Source organism: Lithobates pipiens, unplaced genomic scaffold (assembly GCF_037356315.1).
Source record: "Lithobates pipiens isolate NorthernLeopardFrog02 unplaced genomic scaffold, aLitPip1_a1.2 Scaffold_25, whole genome shotgun sequence".
NCBI lineage: Eukaryota > Metazoa > Chordata > Amphibia > Anura > Ranidae > Lithobates > Lithobates pipiens.
In genome coordinates, this window is record NW_027507787.1 from 41,132,634 (window position 1) to 41,155,526 (window position 22,893).

The following is a 22,893-nucleotide window of genomic DNA, read 5'->3' on the forward strand; positions in this document are numbered from 1 at the left end:
AGACCGATAAAGCTGAGACTTGGCCTTTAATAGTCCTCAAGGCCAATTTAAAACCAAGAATTCTGCCCATGATATATCTCTGAGGGTGTCAACCCTTGGATTCACTCCAGGAAACATAAGCCCCTCCAGACTCTATAATATATAGTTCTGGAAGCTGGCTTCCTTGCATTAATCAAGGTAGAGATAACGGACTTGGAAAGCCCACGTTTCTTCAGAATGTGGGTTTCAATAGCCAAGCTGTTAATTTAGAGATGTACGTAGACATGGCGTAGCACGTGCAGAGTGAGAGCTCCGTCTGAGACGATAGCCTTATACCACATCCAGGAGGCGGCGGGCCCTGCCAATCGCTGAACCGCATCCCCTCCATGCCACAACTGCATGTGACCCCATGGATATGCACTGCGGGACACAGACCGGGACTGCCTATCCTCGCCCTAAACAGTGAGTTTATACATGCCTGTGTCTCCTCTCGCTATCCTTCCCTCCATTCTCCCACACGCAAGGTTCTCCTGGGAACAACGGGACCCTCCAGCCTGATATCCGGCCCTGTGTCCACATACAAGGCACCCTCCCTTCTCCCCTTCCTTGTTCCATGATTCTCGGAACTTGCCCTCAACACTGTCCCTTAAGTGCTCTCAGACACCCCAAAGGCACTCACTCGGACTAATTGCACATCCTACATTCCACCAAGTTGTGTGCTCCGCAGTTCTCTTTTATGTCGCCCCCACAACTTGCCATGATCGCCCCTGGAAACAAATGCTCCCCCATTGCCCTATCAACTGTTAACAGTTTCTTCACGTTTCGGCCGAAAATGCCCTTTTCGGCAATTTGCCGAAAGAGAAAAACGGCCAATAATAGAGCCGGAAATGAGGCGTGGCCTGCTGCCGCCCATCATGGGGGTGTCTTATAGCGCAGAAGAGCCACCTCTGCCGCCTGTTTGATCACAGCGCCGGGAACATCACAGCTTTCATTTCAATAGCTGCGTGTTCCCGGCCGCGCACTGTCACACACAGCCCCTCCCCCTTGTCCAGGCACTTTGATAGACAGATCACCCGCAGAATTGGACGGATGATCTGTCTATTAAAGTGCCCGGACAGGGGGGAGGGGGGCTGTGTGTGACGGCGCGCGGCCGGGAACACACAGCTATTGAAATGAAAGCTGTGATGTTCCCAGCGCTGTGATCAAACAGGCGGCGGAGGCGGGTCTCCTCTTCCCTTCACAGGCTGGCTGCAATGGGGGACACACTGGCTGCAATGAGGGACACACTGGCTGGCTGCATCTGACGGGCACTGGTGAGGCTGCATTGATCCCCTGTACCACGTCCCCAGTCTGTGACCATCTCCTGTACCACGTCCCCAGTCTCTGACCATCTCCTGTACCACGTCCCCAGTCTCTGACCATCTCCTGTACCACGTCCCCAGTCTCTGACCATCTCCTGTAGCACGTCCCCAGTCTCTGACCATCTCCTGTAGCACGTCCCCAGTCTCTGACCATCTCCTGTAGCACGTCCCCAGTCTCTGACCATCTCCTGTAGCACGTCCCCAGTCTCTGACCATCTCCTGTAGCACGTCCCCAGTCTCTGACCATCTCCTGTACCATGTCCCCAGTCTCTGACCATCTCCTGTATAAAAATATATTTTTTTTAAATATGTTTCGTATCGGTGCTGTTTCGGTATCGGTTTTGGTTTTCGGCCTAGTGTATTTTTCATTTTCGTTATAGGTTTTCGGCACCAAAAAACCCATTCGGTGCACCCCTAGTTCAAACGATTCTATTCTAATCTCTACACGTTCACAGCATGCCACACACAAACCAAACTTTCCCAGTTCTTCCAACATACTGACTTCCCCAACCTCACCCAGACCCAAAGGTCCCTCTATTAGAAGCACCTATCACCTCAGAATGCATTGCCGAGGCAATGGCACAACTCCCACCCTCCAAGGCGCCAGGCTCAGACGGCCTCCCCCTGGAGTTCTACACACAATTCCATGAAGTCCTCACTCCCAAACTGCAAGCCCTGTATGCTTACATATTTGAATCCGCAACCCTCCCATCATCCATGGGAGAGGCCCTCATCGTCCTTATCCCCAAACCTGGCAAGGATCCCCTCTACCCAGAATCCTACCACCCTATATTGCTTCTGAAGCGAGACGTGAAGATCCTGGCCAAGGTCCTTGCTCTGCGACTCAACAAAGTACTACTCAGCTTGATCCACTCTGATAAAACCGGGTTCATGCCCAACAAGAACCCCACGTTCAATCTCCATAGGCTCTTCATGAACCTACAGTCCACGCATGACAACACTGGATCCAGGGTAGTGGTGACCCTGGACGCTGCAAAGGCGTTCGACTCCATGGAATGGAGCAACCTTTGGGAATGTTTACATAGATTTGGCTTTGGCTCTAAATTTATTAAATGGCTACAACTTCTTTACCAGGCCCCCACTGCCCGGATCCAGGTTAACAGCAGGATTTCCGACCCATTCCCACTGTCCAGAGGCACTTGCCAGGGCTGTCCCATCTCCCCCCTACTGTATGCCTTGGCTGCGAAATCGCTGACAATTGCCATCAGGGCCCACCCACATATCAAAGGTCTCCACATGGGCCACTTGACTGAGACGCTAAGCCTCTACACAGATGACATGCTTCTATACCTAGAGGTCTCAGGCCCTTTCCTCGCAGCGGCCCTACGATTGATAGAGCAGTTTGGGGAATACTCTGGCCTACAAATGAATTGGTCTAAATCCAAAATCCTCCCGCTGGACCTAGATGCCCCATCTGCGGCCTAGGCAGCACTCCCACTCGTCAGAGCGAGTCAAATCAAATATCTGGGCGAGCAATGTTCAAGAACACTAATGGACTATATAAACCTTAATCTAGAGCATCTATTTACCCTCCCTTAAAGCATGGGGTGCATAAACTTAGTCAAGATGATTTTTCTCCCCAAGCTGCTCTATCTGTTCTGGCATGCTCCTCTCCACATTCCCCCTAGACTATTCAAATCCATGGAAGCCATCCTCGACACGTTTGTATGGGGCCCATCCGCCATAAACTTTCATGGCGTACCCTGAAATGCCCTGTCCACCTAGGGGACATTGCCCTTCCAGACCTTGCCCTATACTATTTTGCCTCCCAACTGTCACTTCTACTACTATAACCACATAGACAGAGATCGCTATATGGCCCTAGTATGCTCCCCCACACCGATCTGGTCACCCACCCATGGACCCCCAGGCACCAAAAATAACATGCTGACCCACCATTGTAAACTCTTGCAACAAGCCATCACCACATCTAAAGCCCCTACATTCCACACCCGCACGCCCCTCTGGCACAATTCCCAACTCCCCAAATTACGCACAATCCCAGACCAAAACCAGTGGATAGCCAAAAGGAATCCTTTTCCTCTCCCATGTTCTTGAAAATGGAACAATCAGATCCTTCCAAGCCCTCAAAGATGAATTTAACTTCCCCAATCGAATGCTCTTTCGCTACCTCCAGCTTCGACACGCCCTCAGCTGCAAATTTGGAGAGTCCGTCCCCAGACTTAAGTGGCTGCCTCTTGTGAGCGTGATCCGCGGCCGATTTCTTTCTTTTAGAACCACCTAACACCTGCGGCTACCGCGCAGGCGTAATGGCTGGAGTCTAAATGGGAGACGGACCTGGGGTCGGTGGAGGATGGGGATTGGGAAGATGCATTGGCCGCCTCCAAAACAGTCTCCCCTAAACTGTCAGACAGACTCACCCACCTATACATGTTTTACAGATCTTACCTCACCCCGAGTCGCCTAAGTTTAAACCAGACTACAATTCAGCATGACCCAAATGCGGAGGCCCACAGGGTATATTCTACCATCTGCTATGGTCATGCCCAAGACCCCAAGTGGCTAAATTCCTACACGACCGCATAGGCTCTCCCTTATCTCTATGCCTCCGCCAATGCCTACTCGGCATCCTCCCGCTGCCTGAAGAGGAGAAGTATCGCAATATATTTTAAAGGAATCACTATTCCTCACTAGAATGCAGATCGCCCGTACCTGGATCAGGGCAAATTTAGAGACGTATGGAAGGATGGAATGTCAGTCCCGTGTGAGAGGAGATCTGCCCATCGTGGGAGGGACCATGGGCCCTCCAAGGCCACTACCATGTATTTCTGGGCCATGCTGGTGCCACCAGAATTACCGGCTTTCTTTTCAGCTTGATCCTGCAAAGAATTAGAGGCAATGACTGAATGGAGGGGAGTGCATAGATCAGTGAGCACTGATCCCACAGGGTCACCAACGCATTTGTTCCGCATGCAGGTGGATCCCTTGTTCTGGCCAGAAAGTTGACCAACTTCATGTTGCACCTGGACGTTAGAAGATCTATGTCCGGAGTCCCCCATCTTTAGCAAACAGCCCGAAATATGTCAGGGTGAAGAGACAATTCCCCTGGGAATAACTGCTGGTGACTTAAGTAGTCCGCCTGCCAATTCTCTACTCCCAGAATGAAGACTGCCGATAGGCACGGAACATTCCTTTCTGCCCAAGTTAGAATATTGTTCACCTCTTTCTGCACGACTCTTGGTGTCGCCTTGGTGATTGATATAGGCCACAGCTGTGGCATTGTCAGGTTGGATCCCAATAGGATAATCCCGTAACCTGAAAATCCAGGCCTTTAGAGCCAGACACTGCCTGAATCTCTAGGATATTGCTGGGCAAGGTTCTTTAGGTTCTTAACCACTGTCCCTGGACAGTTGTCTTTTCTAGTACTGCTCCCCAGCTTGAAACGCTGGCATCCGTCGTTACCACTTTCCAGATGACTGGTCTGAAGGATTTTCCTTTCAGCAGATTCTGGGTTAGTACCAAAAGTGAGGCTTTGGGACACTCTTGGGAACAGCCACAGTGGCAAGTCTAGAGCTTGAATTGATTTGTTCCAAATAGACAGGATACTGTTTTGACACAGTCTTAAATGGAACTGGGCATAGGGAACTGCTTTGAATGAAACTACCGTGGTTCCTAGCAACCTCATGCAGAGGCAAATGCTGTTTGACCTGACCATCCGTACAAGCTCTCTTAAGGAGTTGATCTTTGCCTGAGGCAAGAACACCTTTTCCTGGACTGTCTATGATCAGACACAAGTACTACAGCCTTTTTAGCGGTATTAAGGAATATTTCTCTAGGTTGAGGATCCAACCTAAACTTTCTAGATAACTGGTTGTAGTGCCTACGCTTTGTTCCAAACGTGCCACCGACTGGTCTATTATCAATAGATCGTCTAGGTACGCTACGACTGTTATGCCCTGTGCCCTTAACCTGGCTAGAGGTGGGGCCAGCACTTTTGTGAACACCCGGGGTGCTGTGGCTAGCCCGAAGGGCAGGGCTACAAACTGGAAATGCTGCTGTTCTAACTCAAACTGCAGAAACTTCTGGTGAGCGGGAAATATAAGAACATGCAGATATGCATCCCTGGTGTTGATAGATGCCAAAAGTTCTCCTAGAAGGATAGAAACTACTGAACTGATCGTCTCCATGCAAAAGGAGCAGATCTTCAGGAACCGATTTAGATTTTTTAGATCTAGAATGGGTCTGATATCTATTTGGTTTTGCTACCATAAAAAGATTTGATTAAGACCCCAAACCTTGCTCTTTTGTGGGGATCTGTATGCTCACCCCTTGAGACATTAATCGGTGCCTGAAACCGAGATTGTCTTTTCTCTAAATCTGTGGGAACGCTTGACCTCAGGAAACAAGATGGTAAAAGTCCAGATATTCCAGCTTGTACCCCAGCGTTACCGTGGAGATGACCCATCTGTCCTGAATTTCCACTTGTCAGATTTCTGAAAACTGCGCAAGTCTGTCCCTCACATTGGGGAGGGGGCTGCCTTTTCATTATGAGGCTTTAGGATTCTGGATTTGCAGAATTGCAACCCCAGGACTTCTTTTGATCCTGGGTCTGAGCCTGAGGCTTTCCTCTAGAGTCTGAAGGCAGAGGCAGGGAAAGAGCCCCGTTTGAATGAAGGGCGTTTATACTTTCTTTTGACTGGCAAGAGAATACTTTTCGCACTAGAAATTGTTTAGTTATATTTGTCCAAATCTTCTCCAAATAGCCACTCCCCATGAAAAGGGAACCCAGCTAGGAGGTTTTTACATGGCGCTTCAGCTGACCAATTTTTTAACCACAGGATTCTGTGCATATGCACAAGCATAAGGACGCCTGGCAAACAGAATCTTTAATGGCATCTATGGCAAAGAATAATGCATTTGGTAGTTCAGCCAATTCCTGAGCTTGTTGTGCACAAACCTCTTTAAGGGCTTGTTTAAATTGGTCCTTTAGGGATTGACAGATGCCTATTGCAACGACTGCAGGCTGAGTAACGGCACCTGCCAAGGAAAGGAGATTTTAACAGGGATTCCAACTTCTTATCTGTTGGATCCTTAAGCATTTGTGCATTGTCTATAGGACAGGCTAGGCCTTTATTCACACTGGAAATCGCAGCGTCAACTGCTGGTACTTTCCATTTTTGGAGACTATCCTCCAGGGGATAGAGAACTAAAAATGCTTATCCAGGTGATCCCATTCAGCAAAAATAAGCTGCTCTAGTAATGCATGGACAGGAAACGCATGCAAAGGCTGAGAAGGTTTTAAGGAACCCAAGCAAGAAACCAAGCTTTCAGCAGACTCTGTTAGGGGTAGCATGAAAGTAGAATGAACCATCTCTAAGATCCAATGGCTCACCCTGGCTTGCCACAACTGGTAATTCAGGCGAGAATGACAGCATGGAAATGCGACTCGAGATCCTAGTGCTTGGGGGTGAAACCTTTAGTACCTTTTTGGTCTTCATGGCGTCTTTTTCATCAGGCATAGTACTAAGCACAAAAACAGAGGCACTATACAATTGCACGTAATCGTTGAATATAGTCATGTTGATAAAAGCCACTATAAAGTTCAGCCTAGTGCTGGGAAAAAGTGTCCGTGTGCAGACTGCTTTGTTTCCTCGTCAGCCGAGGATTGACTGTCCCAGCTGTGGTATTTATCTGTCTTTGCCTGCCGTGCGTCCTCGTGGATGTTCACGTCACTGCACTTGGGCCCCACCCCCTCTGAAAACAATCCGCCTCTCGGTTTCATTTAAAATGTTCCCACTCTTCCTTTTTCAGGTGGGGGGTGATGTAAGGGGGTACAGCGCTGGTGTCCCCCTAACCTTCAGTCCATCCAGGGGGAGATAGAAAACAAAGATTTCTTCTTACCTGGGAAAAAATCCCCCTCCACGCACTGCTGCAGCTACATAGAGACTGAACTTAACAGTGAAAACAACAGAGTAAGGTATGTGCATAAACTCCCTCTAGTGGAGAATTAAGGCAAGACAACAATTTTTCCCTAATAGAAGAATACATAGGTGGACTTTTCAGTTCCTACATTTCTTCCCTTACCTTATTCCAGCCGCAGGATTTGCTGAATTGACAGACAATCCAACCTTCAACCATCATGGTGGGCTGCATTTAGCAAACCTTCAAGGACCAGGTCCAGGGAGTGAACTTCCTGGATTCGGTATACCAGTGTCCATCACCTGAAGGTGGCCCATAACCCATTAAGTAATTACTTAAGTCTCTGTGTCCCATGCTGTACAATAAAGAAAGCCAGTTTACAGAGCTCAATAGGTCAAAATATATTTAATGCCCACAACTCAATGAGTCAATGTAGGGACCCATCAACCTCCTTACTGCTATTTTCAGTACCTGTTCAAAGTTCCAATCACATAGAAGGGTCCTAAAAGTAACTAGCTTCTGCGCGCTCTTTAAAAAAAAAAACATATAATTTCGGCTGCACCCTCTATTAAATGTATTTGTAAAATAAAAATTATATACAAATAAAGTATAAAACATTGGGTTAACAAAATTTTAAACCTTAGGAATATAACATAACTTCTCTTTAAAATAGTTTACAACCTACAAAATACCTTTATTATTGTAGACATCTAAGTAATTGGGTGCTGAAAATATTGTTATTAAAGATGGAAACCCCGTTGTTTGACTTTTTCTGTACATTCGGTAGCTGCAGGTAAAGAAAAAAAATAGATAATGAAATACTGAAACAAAGATTGTAATTGTAGCCACTGTCAGTAATATTTAATTTCCTCATGCCAAAGATATTTCTGAAATTGCCTTACCCTTTAAATTCAAGCCACTATCAGTCCACTGCTAGTGCCCCTATTAGCAGCCCTTGCAGGGAAGCAAAGAATATGGCTGCTTTGTGTAGAAGCAAAAGCTGCTTTGATAGGTGTTTGAGCTTTTTTTCCCTCTGCCTCTAAACGTCCCCACATATTGGCATATGTGTTAATGCACACACTATAGGCATTTACAGAAGTTTGGAGGCAGAAAATAAATAAAAAAACACCAAAACCGCTTTCAGGAGAGGTGTTTATGAGCATAAAATAATGCTCAAAAGCGCCTGAACACACATAAAACAAACGTTAACGCGAGGAGTGTTTACGAGCATTATTACACTCCAATGGCCAGAATAAGTCAACATTCTATCCAATAGAATGCGTTACTTTCAAACATGCAAACATGCATGCAAAACCCTTTTTTTTTTTTTAACCACGCCTTTCTGCGGCTATCCTCTAGTATGAAAAAAAAAAGTACCAAAGAGATTACACTGCGCATGTGGGCCAAGAAGGAAAGCAAGGTTGTACTGTAAGCCCTGGTTCACACTGGAGAATTTTGACATGCGATGTGACATGTCAAATTGGCGGCAATTGCCACCAATGGCATCATCCTAATCGGTGCGATGGCGCATCTGTGGCACTGGACCAATTTCATAAAGTAGTTTCTGTACTATTTTTTGCAATTTCAGGCTGCGATTTACTGCACAGATGTCTCTGAAATCGTGGATGAAATCGGGATTGACATGCAGACATGAAATCGTGCGAGTTCAGCTGAACTTGCACGTACTCATTGCTGCAGCTCAGTGTGAACCTGGGCTAAAGCTGTCTCGTCTCACATAATTGTAGGGTAGGCTAATATTGTATGGTAGAAAGCACGGTGCTCCAGGAGCATCAGGCACACATTACTGTATTTAAACACTTCTATGCTGACAGATCCAAAAAGTGTGATATGGGCAGTCAAAAGGAGCCCCCCCCCCCCTTTGACCATTTGTACTTCCTTCTGAATGCACTAGGTTAGATGGGAGATATTCATTTCTCCAGAATTTCTCCTTTTAGTACAGTTACGTAATTTTTTTTTCTTTTAGACAAATACAGTTCAGCCAGCAGGACATCCTATTATTATACACGATTTATATAGCGCCAACAGTTTACGCAGCACTTTACAATGTATAGGGGGGGGGACAACATAATTACAGTACAATACAAAAGGTACAGGAGGGCTATGCTCGTAGAGCTTACATTCTAAAAGGGAAGGGGTGGAGGTACAAAAGGTAATAACGGCAGAGAATGGTTTGATGGGAGTGGCTCGGGGACAGTTGTTAGGTGGGTGTGGGATAGGCTTCCCTGAATAAATGAGTTTTCAGGGATCTCCTAAAGGTGGACAGGGTAAGGGCTGATTGGACAGACTGGGGCAGGGAGTTCCAGAGGATGGGAGAGGCTCTGGAGAAGTCTTGAAGGTGAGCATGAGAGGAGGTAACAAGGGAGCTAGAAAGCAGGAGGTCCTAGAAGGAGCGAAGGGGACGATTTGGGCGATATTTGCCGATGAGGTTGGTGATGTAGACAGGGGTCGATGTTGTGGATGGCTTTGTAGGTTATGGTTAGCATTTTGAATTTTACACAGTGGGGTAGGGGAAGCCAGTGAAGTGATTGATTGGCAGAGAGGGGCGGCAGTAACGGATCAATTAGTGAGGTGTATTAGTCTAGCAGCAGCATTCATAATAGACTGAAGGGGGGGATAGCCTGCTTAAGGGTAGGCCATTAAGGAGACAGTTGCAGTAGTCAAGGCGGGAAATAATCAAGGAGTGAACGAGTTGCTTTGTGGTGTCATTAGTCAGGAAGGGTCGAATTCTGGAGATATTGTGGAGGTGAAAGATTTAGCCAGTGATTAGATAGATATGGGGGCTGAAGGAGAGGTCAGAGTCAAGGATTACACCCAGGACCCTGGCATGTGTGGAGGGACCAATGGTTGTGCTGATTGGTGAAGTCATGGGGGGGAGGGGGGGGGGGGGGGTCGTGAAGGAGGAAATATAACAAGCTCAGTTTTATAAAGATTGAGTTTGAGGAGGTGGTGCGACATCCATACTGATATGCCATTCAGTAAGTTTGAGATCTGCGAGGAGATCGAGGGGATGAGTTGAGGAGTAGAGAGATAGATCTAGGCGTTGTCAGCATAGAGGTGGTATTGGAAACCATGGGAGGTTATCAACTGGCCCAGGGAAGAGGTATTGAGCGAGAATAGGAGGGGCCCTAGGACAGAACCTTGGGGTACCCCAACAGAAAGGGGAGTGGAGGAGATGGAGTTGTAAGCGATACTGAAAGTGCATTGAGATACATAGGAGGAAAACCAGGATAAAGCAGAACTGCGGAGGCCAAGGGAGTGTAATTTGCTGAGGAGGAGCAGGTGGTCAACTGTGTCAAAGGCAGCAGAGAGGTCTAAAAGTATGAGTATGGAGTAGTGCCCATTGGTTTTATCAGTTAGTAGGTCATTGGTGAGTTTTAGTAGGGCAGTTTCAGAAGAATGTTGTGGGCATAAGCCAGACTGTAGGGGGTCGAGAAGGTTGTTGTCCATGAGATAGCGACTCATTTGGTCATGGACAAGGCGTTCGATGAGCTTGGAGGCAAACGGGAGCAGGGAAATGGGTCTTAAGTTGTTCAAACAGGTGGGGTCTATCTAGTGAGGGTTTTTTGAGTATGGGGGTAACCAGCGCATGTTTGAGCAGGGAAGGAAAGGTGCCGGAGGAGGGGGAGAGGTTGAAGATGTGGGTAAGGGAGCTGGGGATAGAGTGGGAAGGTGGTAGCAGTAATTGTAATCCTACAAACTGACTTACCCTGCATCTTGTGCTTCGTGTGCTCTGATGATTGACAGCAGATTGTTAGTCAGCAAAAACTCACAAACAGCTGGGTAACTGCAAAGAAAACACAAACATGTAAGCGCAAAACATTAATAGCAATATATAGCTATTACAGAATAAGAAAGTTCACATACCTGTAGAAGTAAGAGCATCCTCTAACTGTATTGTGACTGAAATGTTCTTGTGATTTTTCATTACCAAAGTCTTCAGAGGGATCAGACCATAACAAATCGCACATAGGACCAAATGCTGGAGGTTCTTTAAACCTGTCTAACTGCAATCAAGATACATATCAAATTTGTTATCACTCACCGAGACTAAAATAAAACTAGCCTTGCAAAAGCTTATCTCATCACTGGCATACCAATATAAAGAAAATCTACTTGTATTTTTGAAAAGAATGTTACAAGCTTGAAAAAAAAAAAAAAAACATTTAAAATTGGTGCACATAACATCTCCATAAACTGCTATATGCTGGCTAAAAACAGTGTTTATACAGGTTAATGCCTAATACAAGCAACACAATTAGCATTGGCAGTGGAGTTCCCAAATAATGCTCAATCTTGGATATATGTAAATAGAACTGAAATGTGGGACTAACTGACAACAGTAACCACACATCTGCATTCTACTAACCTACCCATCAAAGTAACAACAAAAACGTCTACTACTCTGGAGAACGCCTTAAAATAATTAAAAAAAAAATTTATTTATTGTTTTCAGTCTTTTTTTTTCTAATACAAACAGTATCAAAGACAAAAATAAAATGCAACATAAATGCAGTGACAATTGACAGCTAATTTTTGGTAACTGAAAACTATGAAACTAATTCATGTTCATTAACAGCTTGTGTATACAGTGGTGTGAAAAAGTGTTTGCCCCCTTCCTCATTTCCTGTTCCTTTGCATGTTTGTCACACTTAAGTGTTTCGGAACATCAAACCAATTTAAACAATAGTCAAGGACAACACAAGTAAACACAAAATGCAATTTGTAAATGAAGGTGTTTATTATTAAAGGTGAAAAAAAATCCAAACCATCATGGCCCTGTGTGAAAAAGTGATTGCCCCCCTTGTTAAAACATACTATAACTGTGGTTGTCTACACCTGAGTTCAATTTCTATAGCCACACCCAGGCCTGATTATTGCCACACCTGTTCACAATCAAGGCATCACTTAAATAGGAGCTGCTTGACACAGTAAGGTCCACCAGAAGATCCTTAAAAGCTACACATCATGCCGAGACCCAAAGAAATTCAGGAACAATTGAGAAAGAAAGTAATTGAGATCTATCAGTCTGGAAAGGGTTATAAAGCCATTTCCAAAGCTTTGGGAATCCAGCGAACCACAGTGAGAGCCATTATCCACAAATGGCGAAGACATTGAACAGTGGTGAACCTTCCCAGGAGTGGCCGGCCGCCCAAAATTACCCCAAGAGCGCAGCGACGACTCATCCAAGAGGTCACAAAAGACCCCACAACAACGTCCAAGGAACTGCAGGCCTCACTTGCCTCAGTTAAGGTCAGCGTTCATGCCGCCACCATCAGGAAAAGACTGGGCAAAAATGGCCTGCATGGCAGAGTTCCAAGGAGAAAACCACTGCTGAGCAAAAAGAACATCAAAGCTCGTCTCAAGTTCTCCACAACACATCTTGATGATCCCCAAGACTTTTGGGACAACATTCTGTGGACCGATGAGACAAAAGTAGAACTCTTTGGAAGGTGTGTGTCCAAGTATATCTGGCGTAGAAGGAACACTGCATTTCATAAAAAGAACATTATACCAACAGTAAAATATGGTGGTGGTAGTGTGATGGTCTGTGGCTGTTTTGCTGCTTCAGGACCTGGAAGACTTGCCGTGATAAAAGGAACTATGAATTCTGCTGTCTACCAAGAGATCCTGAAGGAGAATGTCCGACCATCTGTTCGTGTACTCAAGCTGAAACGAACTTGGGTTCTGCAGCAGGACAATGATCCTAAACACACCAGCAAGTCCACCACCGAATGGCTGAAGAAAAACAAAATGAAGACTTTGGAGTGGCCTAGCCAAAGTCCTGACCTGAATCCTATTGAGATGTTGTGGTATGACCTTAAAAAGGCCGTTCATGCTCGAAAACCCTCTAATGTAACTGAATTAGGACAATTCTGCAAAGATGAGTGGGCCAAAATTCCTCCAGGACGCTGTAAAAGCCTCATTGCACGTTATCGCAAACGCTTGGTTGCAGTTGTTGCTGCTAAGGGTGGCCCAACCAGTTATTAGGTTTAGGGGGCAATCACTTTTTCACACAGGGCCATGATGGTTTGGATTTTTTTTCACCTTTAATAATAAACACCTTCATTTACAAATTGCATTTTGTGTTTACTTGTGTTGTCCTTGACTATTGTTTAAATTGGTTGGATGTTCCGAAACACTTAAGTGTGACAAACATGCAAAGGAACAGGAAATGAGGAAGGGGGCAAACACTTTTTCACACCACTGTATTGTTCACCTGAATGTAAAACCTAGTACACACAGATTTTCGGACGAATAATCATCCGTTTTTGTTGCATGCTAGTCTCATATCGAAAGTGAAGAGGTTATTCAACTTATGGGGGGTTGATTTACTAAAAATAGTCTGTTCGTTTTCCAAGAAAATCTGCCCCAGAACTTAGTCAATGTGGTGAAGTTATCACTTTGCAAAAGAATATCTAATTACGTGCAAGTAAAATAAAGAATCATTTAGACTTTCCTGTAATTCCATATCATGGAGTGCAGTACAGGACACAGGCCACTTATTGATACACCATAGGTTATAGGCTAGCACCTTCCAGTGATTGGACAATGGCAATCTCTTGAGGATATGCTCCCAGAGTGCATGCCCCATTCAGCTTTGTAGCAAGCAATGCAGAGTAACAAGGCATTCAGGAAGGTTGGTGTATGTCCCGTACTGTACTCCAAGATAAAGAATTTACAGGTAAGTGTCAAAATTCTTTTTATCCTGATTGAACAGCACAGGACTCAGGAAATGACAATACTATTTTACAAATACTAAGAATATGAAGAGTGGGCAACAACTAAATAAAATTGTGCCAAGAGGCCTGAAATACAATGTGGATCAAAGAACCAAGTTCAGAGTGCTGCTGCAGCCAAAAGCAGGAGGCTGCAAAAGAATAGACATCCAGCTGCTAACATTTTGAGAATATATAATCAGAAGACTGGGTGGTTGTCTTATACAGTTGGGAAACAGAAGCTTGGTGCCTAAAAGGTACAGGATACTCCAACAGATCTGGTGAAGTGGAATTACAAGTTTTGAAATCAAGTTCCTGATCCATGAGAAATGGAGAATTTTGAAGCAGATGGCCCCTTGCAAGGTCCCGAGGAAAGAACAAACAGGGAACCAGTTTGTCTAAAGGAAGCAGTAGGTTTTAGGTATACTCTAATCTAATGGCTCTGAATACTTCCAGGTAATGTAGAGATCCTGCCTTTGAATGCTTAGGAGCAGTGCACAAGGATGGCAGAACAATGTCCTCATTGCAATGGAGCACTGAAACCACCTTTAGAAGAATGGATGGTCTTGGGTGTAATACAACCTTATCATTGTGAAGTATGAGGAAAGGCTCTTTACAGAAAAGAGCAGCTAGTTCAGGGACATATCTGATGAACTTAACAGCAGCCAAAAAGGCTACTTTGTTAGCAAAAATATTTATGGGCATATCACTGATGGGTTTAAAGGGTGATTTCTGCCGGGCTGAGAGAACCAGATCCTGGTTTATGTGACCTTTTTTTGCTTTGCCAAGTGGAATAAAATGCTTTGAGACAGGAGATTTGGCCTGTTGGGAAGAGGGCAGGGATCATCTGTGTACCAGGTTCCTCTGGGCCGGTTAGGAGCCACGAGAATCACTGGTTTCCTCTCTTGCTCTATTTATTCGAACAGGCAAGGCAGAAACCACAGTAGTGGGAAGGCATAAATTGGCCTGAACTGAGACCGGGAGATAACTACAGCAGCTTGAGGAACTCTAATGCTGGCATCAGAGGTAACTTGTATTTGGAGGCCAGGATTGTCTACATCCGAAGTCCCCCATCTTTGGCAGATGGGTCAGACCGAATACATCTTGATTAACAGGGTGAGCCTGTCTAACCTGTCCACAACACTGGACTGTATATAAAAGTACAGGCTTCAACCACCACAGAAAGCATATCCTTGAACAAGTCTTCAGGGACATGGTTCCACAGGGAATGGATTATGGCTCTGGACCTGTATAGCACCCTGTAGATAACTCGACACGTTGCACCAAAGTGCCTAGGAGAGCGGCCAACACAGGATATAGTGTCTAAAGCAACATCACAGGCTGTCCCCACAGTGGTCCCCAAGGTTCTACTGAGGTTGCACCTATAAAGGTATACACTGCTTATGTGTAGGCATTGGAAGACAGTGAGGGTTGATGGAAGAATCAGGAGAAAAAATAACAAAGAAAACATTTAAAACTAATGAAGCTGACTTCACCATGAAGGGGAATGGTCATCAAACTCGACCACTAACAAAAAAAAAAAAAAAAAAAAAAAACAGGAGTAGGGCAGAGTTTTAGGGGAGGCACACCAGGGGGTGTGCCCTCAAAAGCCTTCCAGTGTCCAATCACCTGAAGGTATAAACCTATAGCCCATGGCGTAGTAATACATTGTGTGTGTCCTGTACTGTACAAGGTAACACAATTTTGACTTGCACATAACAGAATGATGGAAGTCATTCACTAACCTCTGGGGCACATCCTGCAAAGTGCAACTTCAAATGAAAAGTAAGCAGACTAAACGTCTTTAGCAAATCAACCCCATAACCACTATAACCAGAGACCAAAAGGTTTAAAACCCTCTTATATTAAAAACAATATATAAATGTGTATATATGCTGTATGAAAATCTGTTTTGTTCTCATGAGAACAGCATGATCTCTGGGTCTTGTTTTATCTTAAAATCTTAGAATTTTGATAGGTCTTGAGATTTTTAGCCCTATGAATAAATGTTTTAATGACAGGATATTTAGTTCCTACAAAGTGTGTGTGGGGGGGGAAGAAAGAAGCTAACTACACTCTACATCATACAGTTAAAGAAACCAGATCTTTCCAAATGGATTTAAAAACTTAGTGGCGCTCTGCTCCCCCAGCAAAAAAATTTAAGTCAGCAGCTACACATACTGTAGCTGCTGACACTTACCTATCCTGGAATCCAGCGATGTTGGAACCCCAGGTGATGTTTCCATCGGCTCTTGGTGCTGCCGCCGCCACTCCTAAGGGAACTCGGCAGTTAAGCCTTGCAGCTTCACAGCCAGTTTCCCTACTGAGCATGTGCGCTGTGCTTTCTGAATGGCCCGGCGGTGGGCTGCTGAACATCTGAGCGATCGCGCCTTAATCTCCAGGAATTGGGGGCAGGTACCTGTCAAAAACAGGTATCCACTCCACCTCTCCCCCCAAAAGGTGCCAAATATATGGAGCTCTACTTTTGGGTGGAACTCCGCTTTAAGTGGGTCTTTACTTTAAGCAGGCCTATGATTTAAAATCACCAGTTAGGTGCATCTCATGCAGCTTCAACAATTTTACTGGCACCACTAACTATTCTGGTAGAGCAATCAACAATAAGAAATGAAGAGGCTAGAGACACCAATTTATAAGCTACCAGATCATACAGAAATGCAAAAAAAGTCAGTGTTTTAGAACAACCCAAGCATTCGTTAATATACTCACTCTTTTGATGTCATCTAACGTGTGTATTTCTGGGGACAGTCCTCCATGGACACAAAGAAACTGTTGGTTTAAAAGTGCAGCTAAAGGAAGACAATCAAATGCTTCCATACAGGCTTCATACACCCTCTCTGAATATTTTATTTTACCTATAGAGAAAAGCACTCGTCAATATGGAAATCTTTAATCGATTTTTTTTAATTTATAAGAAAAAGTGATGTATTTTTCACTGAGAATATATTTTAATCACTTCAGTCCCGGATGGATTTACCCCCTTAAAGACCAGGCCATTTTTTGTGATCTAGCATGTGTTATTTTACCTGCCAATTGCGCAGCCTTGCGACGTTGTACCCAAACAAAATGGAGCTCCGTTTTTCCTCACAAATAGAGTTTTTTTTGGTGGTATTTGATCACCTCTGCGGTTTTTAATTCTTTGAGCTAGCTATAAACAAAAAACCACGCCAAATTTTGTGTGTGTGTGTGTGTGTGTGTGTGTGTGTGTGTGTGTGTGTGTGTGTGTGTGTGTGTGTGTGTGTGTGTGTGTGTGTGTGTGTACGTACATTTTTTACTTTCTTCTATAAAAGACATATCCAAAAAAACAAAAATGTATTAATACGTTTAGGCCAATATGTATTCTTTTACATATTTTTTTTTTTTAACTGTTAAATGGCGGCAATCAATGATTTTTAATGGGACTGCGACATTGTGGCGGACTGATCTGACATCTGACACTTTTTTTGGGAACCAGTGACATTACAGCGATCAGTGCTAAAAAAATTGCACTGGCATTGTACTGACACTGGCAGGGATGGGGTTAACATCAGGGGCGATCAAGGGGTTAAAGGTGTTCCCTGTTTGTGTTTTCTAACTGTATGGGGGACTGTGTGACTGGGAAAAGAAACGGATCAGTCTTCCTGCTTAGCAGGACAGATCTCAGTGTCATCCCCTGACAGAATAGAGATCTGCCTTGTTTACTTCGGCAGATCCCCGTTCTGTTTTTGCAGGGAATGATCACCGGCCCTGCCAATTGGCTCCCCACTGGCCAATCGGAGTGCATACCCACAAAAGCTAGTGCACGAATTATCGCAGCGGTATGGCGATTTGTGCAGCCAAGCCACCTTGCCACAGTACATCTACTGCAGGTGGTCGGCAAGTGGTTAAAGCTGGTCTCCAGGTTGCCTGTCACTTCACTTGAACCAAGTGGGTGCAAACAAACGATTTCCTTCACTAATTGCTGCACTGGCTCTATGCACTGTGTGAACTCTATGTAGCTTCACCTACATACAGTACAGTGCAGGATTCCAGCTGTTACACAGACTTCCTGCCTCACACCTGGAACAAAACAAGACACTTCCAAATCCTTTAGCAGTTAAAACAGTAAATAGCCCTGTATTTTCTATTGTGCATTTTGTCGTTTGTCCAGAGTTACATTTTGTCTTCATTGGGCCAGAGTCATAGACTTACACTGAATTGTAAATTAGTGTACCATTACAAAGTCACAAACAGTTATGAAGCATATAATAAGCAGGTGGTTTCCTCTGTGTACATACAGCACTCCTGCACTGCAACTGAAACATTTTGATTGTGTGTCAGCCTCCTGCAGTCTACTGTGTAGCAGAGCTCAAGAACAAGAAGCCAATAATTTGGCTGTGTTTAAAAAATAATTCTGACATGAAGACAGATTAAAATGACAGGAAAATGAGTGCATCATTCTTCTGCTTTTCATTCAGCAATAGTCAAAATCAAAAGTAAAAAAAAAAAAATGGGAAGGAAACCTTTAAATATCACTGAACTGCAGCAGAGAAAGATCATGTACTGTAAATCTCAGGAATAGACAATAATGCAAATCCTTTGCCAGGCAAAAAATACATAAAATATATATTGTTTAGCTTTTCGAGTTCAGTTCATCTTTAATTTGTAAATCACTTAAATCTACAAGATTAGTGCACAATCAGATAATATTAGAAAAGGTGTTACCTACATTCTTGTTTAAATGTGAAATATTCTGTAAGGTGCCTGCATTCATGGTTTCCTCTCAAAAGAAAGAGTGTATTAGGGTAGAGGATCTTCAGAACCCATAAATATAACACACACTGTAAGATAGAAAAGGCAGATAAAAATAATTACTGCAAAATACTATTTTATTAAGGGCAAAGTGTGATGAGTGCAACCATGAGTAAGGACATGTTCGTACCAGGTGCATGGATTGGCATTGATCTATATTTAACCTTAAAGCAGAGGTTCACACAAAAATTGAACCTCCGCTTTTCGGAACCTTCCCCCCCGGTGTCACATTTTCCACCTTTCAGGGGTGAGCGGGGTGCATACCTGTCCAGGTATTTGGACCCATTTTCGGGAAAGACTCCCGTGGGAGTCTATGCCGCTTCCTGTCCCGCCACGCTGTCTGCTGGGACACACACGTGTCCCGGAGACAGCGCAGTAGGGAACCGAGAAGTGAAGCCGCAAGGCTTCATTTCCTGATTCCCATAACGAAGATGGCGATGGCAGCATCCGAGGGACGGCTCGGCCTCGGGTGACAACATCGCTGGACCCTAGGACAGGTGAGCGTCCTTATTTTAAAAGTCAGCAGCTGCAGTATTTTTAGCTGCCGACTTTTTTTTTTTTGCAGGACTCTAAACTACGTAGAGGGTTCTTTACTGTAAGGCCTCGTGTACACTGCTGCTGCTGAATGGACGTTTAAGAGCAGTTGGGCATTTTTTAACTGCTCCTGAACTCTCCTCCATGTTATCTTATCAGTACATGTACACACGGTCGTTTATATTAGTTTTTAGGCAGTTGAGTTTAGAGGCCTTTTTTGGACAGCAAAAAAAATTTGTTCAGATGCTGAGTTTAGAGTAATTTCAAGCACGAAATGCTTCTAAACGCAGTAACTCGTGTTTAGCCATGTTTCATTCACAGGCGTTTGTCATTTCTGGCTATTTCAGAGAGAAGAAAAAAACATTTTAACTTTTTTTTTGCAAACATGCCAAAACGCTGCTAGTTGTTGCATGTAAATGCTGCAAACAGGACGTTTTAAACGTGGGTTACTATTGGTCAAGTTAAATCGTTCAGGAGGGGTTGTAAAAACATCCCGTGTACATTAAGCCTAAGAGGGGCAAGGATGTGAAATTCCCTTACACAGGTGGCAGTCTCAGCGGGGAGCATCGTTTAAAAAAAAAAAAACTATTAGCTAAGCACCTGAATGACCACAATATACAGGGATATACAATATATTACTGAAATAAAATCACACTCATAGGTTAGACTTGGACTTTTTTTTCAACCTCACCTACTAAGCTCGCAAGATTGACTATGGGATTCATAGTGTGCATATAGAGCAGTGAAATCTCAATGTTTGCTATAAAGCAGGCATGTCCAAAGTCCGGCCCGCGGGCCAATCGCGGCCCGGTTTTGAACGGCCCGCCTGGTTATTTAAACATATACATCTTTTGTGGCCCCCGGCGATCTCCCAGCGCCGGGGTCACAAAAGATATATAGTCCAGCTGCCTTGGAGGGAGGAGGCAGGACGAGTGCCGTGCACACAGGCTGAGAATTTCCTGTGTACATGGCAGCTGTAATAGGAAGTCCCATCTCTGCCATTGGACGACTGTTCTGTCCATCAGAGGAGGCGGGACTTTCTCTTAAAGGGGCCGTTGTGTAAACAGGAAATTCTCCTGTAGGATGTCTTGGGCGCTCGTCCTGCCCTCCATGGCTGCACTGATGGTAATGGTGGCTGCATTCCTGGCAATTGCAATTGTGGGGCTGCATTTCTGGCAATGGTGAGTGAATTCCTGGCAATGGTGGGTGAATTCCTGGCAATGGTGGGTGAATTCCTAGCAATTGGGGGTGAATTCCTGGCAATGGTGACTGCATTCCTGGCAATGGTGACTGCAATGGTGGCTGCATTCCCGGCAATAGTGGGTGCATTCCCGGCAATGGTGGGGCTGCATTCCCGGCAATGGTGGGGCTGCATTCCCGGCAATGGTGGGGCTGCATTCCCGGCAATGGTGGGGCTGCATTCCCGGCAATGGTGGGGCTGCATTCCCGGCAATGGTGGGGCTGCATTCCCGGCAATGGTGGGGCTGCATTCCCGGCAATGGTGGGGCTGCATTCCCGGCAATGGTGGGGCTGCATTCCCGGCAATGGTGGGGCTGCATTCCCGGCAATGGTGGGGCTGCATTCCCGGCAATGGTGGGGCTGCATTCCCGGCAATGGTGGGGCTGCATTCCCGGCAATGGTGGGGCTGCATTCCCGGCAATGGTGGGGCTGCATTTCCGTGCAATGGTGGGGCTGCATTTCCGTGCAATGGTGGGGCTGCATTCCGTGCAATGGTGGGGCTGCATTCCGTGCAATGGTGGGGCTGCATTCCGTGCAATGGTGGGGCTGCATTCCGTGCAATGGTGGGGCTGCATTCCTGGCAATGGTGGGGCTGCATTCCTGGCAATGGTGGGGCTGCATTCCTGGCAATGGTGAGGGAATTTCTAGCAATGGTGGGGCTGCATTCCTGGCAATGGTGGGTACATTCCTGGCAATGGTGGGCGCTGCATTCCTAGCAATGGTGGGCGCTGCATTCCTAGCAATGGTGGGCGCTGCATTCCTAGCAATGGTGGGCGCTGCATTCCTGGCAATGGTGGGCGCTGCATTCCTGGCAATGGTGAGTGAATTTCTAGCAATGGTGGGCGCTGCATTCCTAGCAATGGTGGGCGCTGCATTCCTAGCAATGGTGGGGCTGCATTCCTGGCAATGGTGAGTGAATTTCTAGCAATGGTGGGGCTGCATTCGTGGCAATGGTGGGTACATTCCTGGCAATGGTGGGCACTGCAATTCTAGCAATGGTGGGCGCTGCATTTCTAGCAATGGTGGGCGCTGCGTTCCTGGCAATGGTGGGCGCTGCGTTCCTGGCAATGGTGGGCGCTGCGTTCCTGGCAATGGTGGGCGCTGCGTTCCTGGCAATGGTGGGCGCTGCGTTCCTGGCAATTGTGGGTCTGCAGATGGGCACTGACCCTTATTTTGCTTCAGTTCTTTATTTAAAATAAAAATAAAAAATTTCCTGAAGCTTCCCTCTTAAAGTGAAGGTGCGTGTTATACCCCAAAAAATACGGTGTATCCAAATAATACACTTGAGTTCATCTCTTCACCACACACAGCCACAAAGGCATGAGAATTCTTGTTGGGTAGTGGATTAGTGCTCGGCCGAACACACTTAGACCGAATTTTAATGGTTCAAAGAATGTCAGGCAAAATGGTCGGCCCTCGAGCATGTTCAGTTCATCAAATCTGGCCCTCTTTGAAAAAAGTTTGGACACCCCTGCTATAAAGCTTCAAAACGTGTTCCAAACAGAGGGAAGGGAGGTAGAAAATGAGACGTTTGAGAGCTCATGGGGGATGTTGCAAGGAGACAGGAAAACACAGTAAGGAAACATTTTATGAAATATAAATTACAGGGCCAATAAGTAGTTGATGTGTATACATTATTTTTGCAGAACAAGGATACTGTTTAATGTCACTTTAAGGAGGCAGTAGCACACAAAAGGTTAAAAAAAATAGCAGTAAATGAAACACTTTTTTTATTTTATTTTATATACAAAGACAATTTACCTCTATGCTAAAATAACCTCTGTCTACATAGTCCCCCAAAAAGAGGTATCTTGTGTTAGCTGGAGATCCCCCTACTTCAAATAACTTCATCAGGTCAAAGAACTGGCCATGAATATCACCGCAAACTGGAGGGAAAAAAAGAAAGTTTAATTATTAGGATACAATCTAGGCATGGAACTAATAAGCAAAAGAAAAAAAATGCAACTGTTCCTGATTCCTAAAAGCAGACAAAAATGCAGCTTCATATTTCCAAAAGCTAACATATCCAGACATGTGACAGCTGTTGAAGGGATCAGCTGATCTGAACTCAGGTTATCCCCTTTAGCAAAGACCAGTTGACTAAATATGCTAAGATTCTTGGTCACATACAGTGTCTTGAAAAGTGTTCCTTCCTACCCCTTGAAATTTTCCACATTTTGTCAGGTTACAAACAAAAACGTAAAAGTATTTTTTTGGGAATTTATGTGATAGACCAACACAAATTGGCATATAAAATTGTGAAGGGCAAGGAAAATTATAACTGTTTTTCAACATTTTTTACAAATAAATATGTGAAAAGTGTGGCATCTATTTGTATTCAGCCCCCCCCCCCC

At 45.0% G+C, this 22,893-nt stretch overlaps 1 protein-coding gene across 8 annotated transcripts in view; it reads right to left on the bottom strand.

The window, feature by feature from the left end:
- Positions 1 to 22,893, bottom strand: part of PPP3CB (protein phosphatase 3 catalytic subunit beta) — a 139,650-nt gene that overhangs the window by 50,673 nt on the left and 66,084 nt on the right. For all 8 annotated transcript variants that reach the window (XM_077454356.1, XM_077454352.1, XM_077454355.1 and 5 more), the window contains exons 3-8: positions 22,301 to 22,425; positions 18,684 to 18,795; positions 16,706 to 16,851; positions 11,127 to 11,266; positions 10,969 to 11,046; positions 7,934 to 8,028 (exon numbers count right to left, since the gene is read on the bottom strand). In XM_077454356.1, the coding sequence (XP_077310482.1) occupies positions 7,934 to 8,028; positions 10,969 to 11,046; positions 11,127 to 11,266; positions 16,706 to 16,851; positions 18,684 to 18,795; positions 22,301 to 22,425 (696 nt within the window). The remainder of the gene's footprint in view (positions 1 to 7,933; positions 8,029 to 10,968; positions 11,047 to 11,126; positions 11,267 to 16,705; positions 16,852 to 18,683; positions 18,796 to 22,300; positions 22,426 to 22,893) is intronic.